The sequence below is a fragment of the Aegilops tauschii genome, chromosome 1 (assembly GCF_002575655.3).
Source record: "Aegilops tauschii subsp. strangulata cultivar AL8/78 chromosome 1, Aet v6.0, whole genome shotgun sequence".
Taxonomy (NCBI): domain Eukaryota; kingdom Viridiplantae; phylum Streptophyta; class Magnoliopsida; order Poales; family Poaceae; genus Aegilops; species Aegilops tauschii.
Window position 1 is genome coordinate 210,510,397 of NC_053035.3, and position 7,074 is coordinate 210,517,470.

Below are 7,074 nucleotides of genomic sequence, written 5' to 3' on the forward strand. Positions count from 1 at the left end.
AGGACCGTGTCAGGAACATGTATTGGGTGGATGGTGCTGCAAGAAGAGCCTACAAACATTTCCGAGATTGCATTTCATCGACGCGACATATCTCACTAATATGTACAAGATGCCATGCGCTCCATTCATAGGAATAAATAACCACAATCGGTCGTTGCAGTTCGGATGCGGGCTCGTTCGGAACGAAGACACGGATGGGTACGTTTGGCTGTTCAAGACCTTCTTGGAGTGCATGGGTGGACTTGCTCCGATGAACATAATAACAGACCAGGATTTTAGCATGCGTGCAGGCATAGAGGAGGTCTTTCCGTTGGCAGTGCACAGGCACTGCAGGTGGCACATTATAAAGAAGGCTGAGGAGACCCTAGGATGGTTCTTTGCTGACCGTCCAGACCTGCACAAGGCATTCGAGTTGTGCGTGGACCACAGCTTGACGGTGTAGGAGTTTGAAAGGAGCTGGATGGCTATGATTGAAACATATCAAGTCCAAGACCACGAGACGCTTGCTAGCTTGTGGGAGAAGCAAATGTACTGGGTGCCGGCCTACTTCATGCAGTGCTTCTTCCCATTTCTGCAGACTACACAGCGCAGTGAGGGGTTCAATGCTGTTTTGAAGTGGTACGTGAGCCCTGGCAACTCATTGCTACAGTTTGCCAAGCAGTACACCGCTTTGCAACAAAAAATACTGGGATCCGAGCTACAGCAAGAAGCAAACACCGCGCTCAAGCAGCCAAAATTGCTAACGTATTTACCAATGGAGAGGCAGATGAGCAAGATATACACCAACACGATTTTTAACAAGTAAGTCAGTTGTGTTACAATCTTATTTGTACAAATCATGAAGGTACCAGGTGCCATGTAGAATGCAATGCAATTGAAATGCTTATTTGAAAATGATAATTGTGTTGAAAAGTAGCCATTAGGCACAGAGTAAACATGATATGTAGTTGTCGTGCTTAATGAAATACAGTTTGCCATGCTTAATGAACTGTAGTTTGCCAAGTTCACTCAACTGCAGTTGCCAAGTTTGATGAACTGCAGTTGCCATGTTTGATGAACTGCAGTTGCCATGTGTAATGAACTGCAGTTGCCATATGTAATGAAATGTAAATTCCAATGGCCATGATGGTATGGAATGCAAATGCCAAATTGAAGTTGTTATGCAGTTGCCATGTTTAAATGAAATGCAGTTGCCATGTTTAATAAACTGCAATTGCCATGTTTACTCAACTACAGTTGCCATGTTTAATGAACTGTAGTTGCCATGTTTGAACGAATTGTAATTCCATTGGCCACAACAAACAAAAAAGGTGCTACAAAAAACTTCACACAAGACTTTAACAAAAACCACACAAAACTTGCAGATTCCAGGAAGAAATAAAGCGTGCCAGCATGTACACGGCTTTCCAGATGGACGAACATACGTTCAAGGTGTGTTCTATCATGGGCATGTCGGATTCAGAACCTGAAGACCTAGACAAGGGAAGGAACTACTTTGTGAAGGCATTGATAAGCGAAGGCGAATACTACTGCCAATGCTGCAAATTCGAACGAGACGGGATTGTGTGCTGTCACATTCTAAAAGTAATGGACTTGAACGCGGTGACACGAATGCCCCGCCATTTCATAAGGCGGCGATGGACTTGGGACGCTGACGACACATTGGCGCCGCAAACATCAAACGCAGTTTTGGCCGTGCATGACGAGAGACCAGAGTCAACCATGGAAGACGTGAGGCACGTTGTGTTGACAAAGAACTATGCTGAACTAATTGATGAAGCGTGCAAGAATGATGAGACAGCAAAGGTCACAGAAAAACATAGGAAGGCCCTCAAAAGAGAGCTTGATGAGATCAAGAAGAGGAAAGCTGAGGAAGCCTTACACAGGTTCCCCCGCACATCAAGTGTGCCTTCGTCCATAGGGCCATCATCTGAAAACTCGGAGGTAGGATCTGGAACAGCAAGCACACAAACACAGGTTAGGAACCCGCCCCGTTCCATCACAAAAGGGCGTCCAAAAGAGATAAGATACAAATCGGGATTGGAGATTCAAGCAAAACATAAGAAACCAAAGAAAGGGACGGGCAATCCGTAAACAACATTGGAGCACTTTGACTTGGTCCATGGTGACATTTTTTTGTAATCTAGATGTTCTAAATTTTGTAAAAAATGGAGAATGACTCTTCAGGTGCATCAGATTCTGAAGTAAAAATGCCATGAAGGAATAGCTGCAGTTGCCACGTGTATGGCACTGAATTTGCCATGTTACTTGAACTGAATCAGCCATGCAATTTCTACCGAATCAGCCATACCATTTCTACTGAATCTGCCATGCCATTTCTACTGAATTTGCATGTTATTTTTACTGAATTTGCCAGCTTATTTTTTACTGAATCTGCCATTTTAGTTGTACTGAACATGCCATGTTAGTTGTACTGAATCTTCACCGCGTAGATTTCCATGTTCAGTCAGCGCATTTTAGTCACACATATTGTATTCTCGTGCAAACTATGGGAAACAAGCTAAAACGGTCTCGTGCAGCAACCGCACAGGTTACTGCTCCGTGATCAAACTACCATGCTAGCCGGGACAGTTAGCAGTGCAAAAAAACCGAAAAAGCCAAACAAGAAAGAACGATAACTTTCACTAACCATGACTGATCTACTACATTTGCCATGTTTTCAGACATCAAGGACGCATTCAAAACACCATGCTGGTACTACCAACCCACAAGCACATAATAATACTGAAAACACATAAACGTATCTGCTGTCAAACCTAAGTAGGTTCACATCCACACATATATTACAAACTATTCAAATGTCACTCACATGCCACCACTGTATACTAGGCTACGGGGAGATGCAGTCATAGCATATTACACGGACATAGTTTTGAAAAGACAAGGTAATACCTTACATTCCTCGGCAACAGAATGTAAGGTAGGCGTTCGTTCAGGAGCACCACATGATCACTTGTACTTCTTGGTGGCTTTCTTCACAGCTTCCTCTATGAACTCACGTGCGTTGGACTGCGTGTTGAAATCTTCATTCATCAACCAGTTCCATGTGTAAATTTTGCGGAGCTCGACGACCATTCCAGCTGTGACGACAGGAACCCGTCGACCGTCCCACTTTGCAAGGTATTCCAACATGTGGAAGCCGCAGTCGTGCCTAAACAAGAAAAGAGTCAGGTTAACTCACAAAGAACATATAGAAAAAATCATAAACTTAAATTCAGAGGTGACAAAAAAGAGAGGGTGAGCATTGGTTTGGAGGACACATGAGGAAAAGATGGGAAAATACCGGTTTCCTTGCTTCATAGTCGCCACGTACTCAATTGGAAAATGTCTGATCTGGACCTTTGAGTTTTCATAGTGACGGGTCCATGTCTCTTTGAGGTTGTTGATGAAGTATTCATCATGCGAAGTAAGGTCTGCATCAGCTTCTGAACGCATTGAATCAAGCACCTCAAAATGTTGGTTCTTCGGGTCAAGGCAGATCGCATAGTGGTGACCATACTTGTCGTGTGGGTCGTGTGGTGCAAGCTCCTGGAACATGGGGAACAAGACCTGCAAACAAGAATGAAGGAAAGAAAAGAAGCAGAGCTCACATTAAGAACAGAAATGATGAAGTTGGGAAAATGACATGTAAAGATATCACTGGTTACACTAACAGGCACATGAGTGACTACGAAAGCATCAAGGGGCCAAGGAAAAAGTGGACAAACATATAATGTTTAGTTGTAGTGGGTAATTAAAAGAAGTTGCCATCCATGTATGAACAAAGTTGCCATGTATTTTAGTTTGAAGTTGCCACATAGGTTGTATTAGGAAAGCAAATCAAAAGTCATTTTACATGGCAGCTGTTGCCACATGAAAAACAGCTGTCACAAAGCAGGGTGTAGCCCACATCTGAAGCATAGCTACTGGCAAGAAAATAACATGGGAGGAAAAAAATGTGCAAAAAAGGAAGGAGTACTCACACATTTCTTCATTGTGAGCTTGAAATCACCATGCGCAGCAAAATGCTTCCTCAGGATTTTGTGGTGGAAGTCACCATCCCATATTTGCACGTCACAGTGTACTGCATGATTGTTTTGTCGGGAGACATACCATATGCCTGTTGATGAAGTCAATCCCACATGCAACTACATTCTTCGATATTTTACCGAGTGGCCTCACAGACTCGGCAAGATCACCCAGGTCGACGTACGTCGCATCACATTGTATGATCTTGGTTCTGTCCAAACATGAGCTGTATGAAAATGATATAACATGAAAGAATCATGTCTACTAAGTGAAAAGAAGAAATAAAACGTAAACGGAGCATATCTAGAAATATCAAAAAGGATGAATAGTAAAAAGAGCAAAGCAAATGAGAGGTTTATGTGGGTGTGGTCATTACGCTTTCAGCTCCTTCATGTGCTTGCTGTTGGACCTCGCATTTCCAAAGCGCTTGACAATATCGTACAACTGGTTCTGATCCTTTGTGGCCTTGACTTTCGGCTCATAATTATCCGCGGGTGGCGCGTGAACTACCCTACGCTGCCTCACAGAACCAGGGGTGGCACTTCTAATGGTATCCTCAGATACCGACTCAGCAGGCGCGTTGGAACTTGATTGGCCCTGACCTCATGAGGACCTCCTCTGCATTGCTGCCTCCTCAATCCTGCGGTAAGCTTCATCAAGTGACGGCGTAATCTCCTCAGGGGTGGCTGCACGGATCAAAAAAGTGGGTTAGGATACCTGGAAAACAAAACAAATCTAGTGTGAAAGAAAGGTTGCAGAAATATGAGATGTAGGCACAGAAAGTAGGGAGTTGCCATGTGCAGGCAACTCCAGTTGCCATGTGCAATGCATTGTAGTCGCCATGTGACAACAACTACAGTTGTCATGATCTATCAACTGCAGTTGCCATGTGCTTGCAGAATGGAAAAATGAAGTATGGCGACAGAAAAATGTAGGTGACAACATGCAAGCAAATCCAGTTGCCATGTCCATCAGATAACATTTGCCATCACAAAAGTGAGAACCCAAAAAAATGCTTGGGACAAAAGTCATACTAAAAAGATGTATACACGAATATGATAAACACATAAGAAATGTACCTTGCACAACCGGCTCTACGAACTTCACAACCTTCTTGCCCTCGACCATTGGCTGCGCCATCATTGGGGCCATGCCTGCCGGGAAAGCAAAGGCAACTGGTGAAGGATCTTGCACCACTGGTTCATCTTGACTGCGATCGATGCCAAGGCTACAGCTCGGTGGGGTGAAGGCCATTGGGTGCCTCTCCTGCCTACTGGCCGGACCGCGAACAACTTGCTGGGCAGAATCCAAGGGTGAAAGATCAACAAACATTTCTGCATCGGCCGCTGCAGAATCATCGGGCTTATTTGTAGGGCGGGGCGTGCTGTCAGCGGTATCAGTCGCAGCTTTCTTGACAATCTTCTTGTTTGGGCTGTAGGGGACACTGATGTTGACTGGGAGCTTAGAAGTGCGAAAATTAAAGCTGGGGTTATCCACTGCGGGTAAAGACGTAGTCTGCTCCGCACGTTCACCTCCGTCAGTCGTGCCCGGCTTGCCACCTAGGTCGGTTGTACTCCGGTCTTCCGGTCTCTCCATAACATTGCTTCTGGCAGGTGGTGGGAACAGTGTGGACACAGGCACATAACCAGAGTCATCTCTGCTGCTCCTAGCTACAGCCAGCGCGTTGGGTATGTCTGCAGATTGCTTGCGGGGGCTACGACGCCTAGGTGGAAGACCAGCTCGCGCAACGGTCACCTTGGCAACCTCTGGAGCACCAGAAGCTGGAGCTGTCGTGCCAAGAGTCTCACCTATGGATGGCATATCATTATGCACTGTCGCCTCAGCCCCTTCTTTCGCAGACGAAGAAGTGCCACCACCCATGCGCTTGGAATCCGTGTCAGATGAGTGGGAATCTTCCTTGCTTAGGTTGATCTCGGGGGCGTCCACTTCAACACTTGCTGATCGGGTGGCATGGCTGACAGCAGCATCCTTCATTGCTAGCAGAGTGGGCAATATTTCAGCAGTACTGGCAGATACTGACTCGTCACTCCCAGATGTACGGATGCCTGCTGTCGTAGCCTGCACATCTGCAACCGGCGGAGATGCTCGGCCGCTTGCATCAGAGCTAGTGGGAACAGTGGACGGTGCAGCAGCAGGTTTGTGCATTGGCGCCTCATGAACGTCTGAGTTGCCACCTATCGACAGCTTTGAGTGTATGCGTTCGAGTGGGTCTCTGGGGTTCTGCTTCTTCACGAGTGTGGTAGTCTTCTTCACCCTGAAAAAAACACACGAACATTGTTAGATGAACAGATGATAGTTTCCATGTAGGTGGAATAAGAGTTGCCATGTGGACCAGTTAGCAGTTGCCATGCGTAACAAGCAGCAGTTGCCATGGTAGACATCTTAAAAAATGTAAAGAAAATGTGTGATGTGCCAGGAATGCCATTTCAAAACTAGGTGTGGATGAGTGCACAAAACAGATGGAAAAGCTGGTAGTTGCCATGTAGGTGGAATGAGAGTTGCCATCTTGACTAGTTAGCAGTTGCCATGCAAAACAAGCAGGAGTTGCCATGTAGTAAAAAAGAAATAGAGCATGGGAGAAACAGCAGTTGCAAAAATGTGGGACTCATGGCAGGAGCCCATGTGGCAAGCTGAACAGCTGCATTGAAAAGCAAAAATATAGCAATATGGCGAATGAAAAAGAACAGGGATAACCTACTTCTTGATTGTCTTCCTCAAATCTGGCAACACGACAGGATCACCGGTGTTGGACGTCGACGTACGAGGAGATGACCTAGTGGAAGGCGTGTCACCAGCAATAGGGGCACCCTTGTTCAATCGAGCAGAAACACGGGTGGGCGTTGGTGCTTGTTTCTTGGTAACTGCTCGTCCACCAGCTGTCGCCTCACTGCACATATAAGAAAACAGGCAAAAAAGGTGCCAAGTGTCAGACACGGAAATCGTTGCCACGCTTAGCAAAAACAAATTGAAAAAAGGGGTCAGTCTGTTCGAAAGGATATACAAAACAAAACACTAAAATAGAAG

The 7,074-nt window shown here is 45.6% G+C and overlaps 1 protein-coding gene across 1 annotated transcript; it reads left to right on the forward strand.

The window, feature by feature from the left end:
* Window positions 1–460: 460 nt before the first annotated feature.
* On the forward strand, window positions 461–2,094 carry LOC109768911 (protein FAR1-RELATED SEQUENCE 5-like). Its single transcript, XM_020327645.1, has 2 exons — window positions 461–801; window positions 1,365–2,094. The coding sequence occupies exons 1-2, from the start codon at window positions 461–463 to the stop codon at window positions 2,092–2,094; spliced, it is 1,071 nt and encodes a 356-aa protein (XP_020183234.1).
* Window positions 2,095–7,074: the final 4,980 nt, after the last annotated feature.

Coding starts and splice junctions, on each gene's coding strand:
- LOC109768911 (XM_020327645.1), top strand. CDS start 461: ATGGCTATGATTGAAACATATCAAGTCCAAGACCACGAGACGCTTGCT. Junction 802..1,364: donor ACCAACACGATTTTTAACAA/GTAAGTCAGTTG, acceptor CAAAACTTGCAG/ATTCCAGGAAGAAATAAAGC.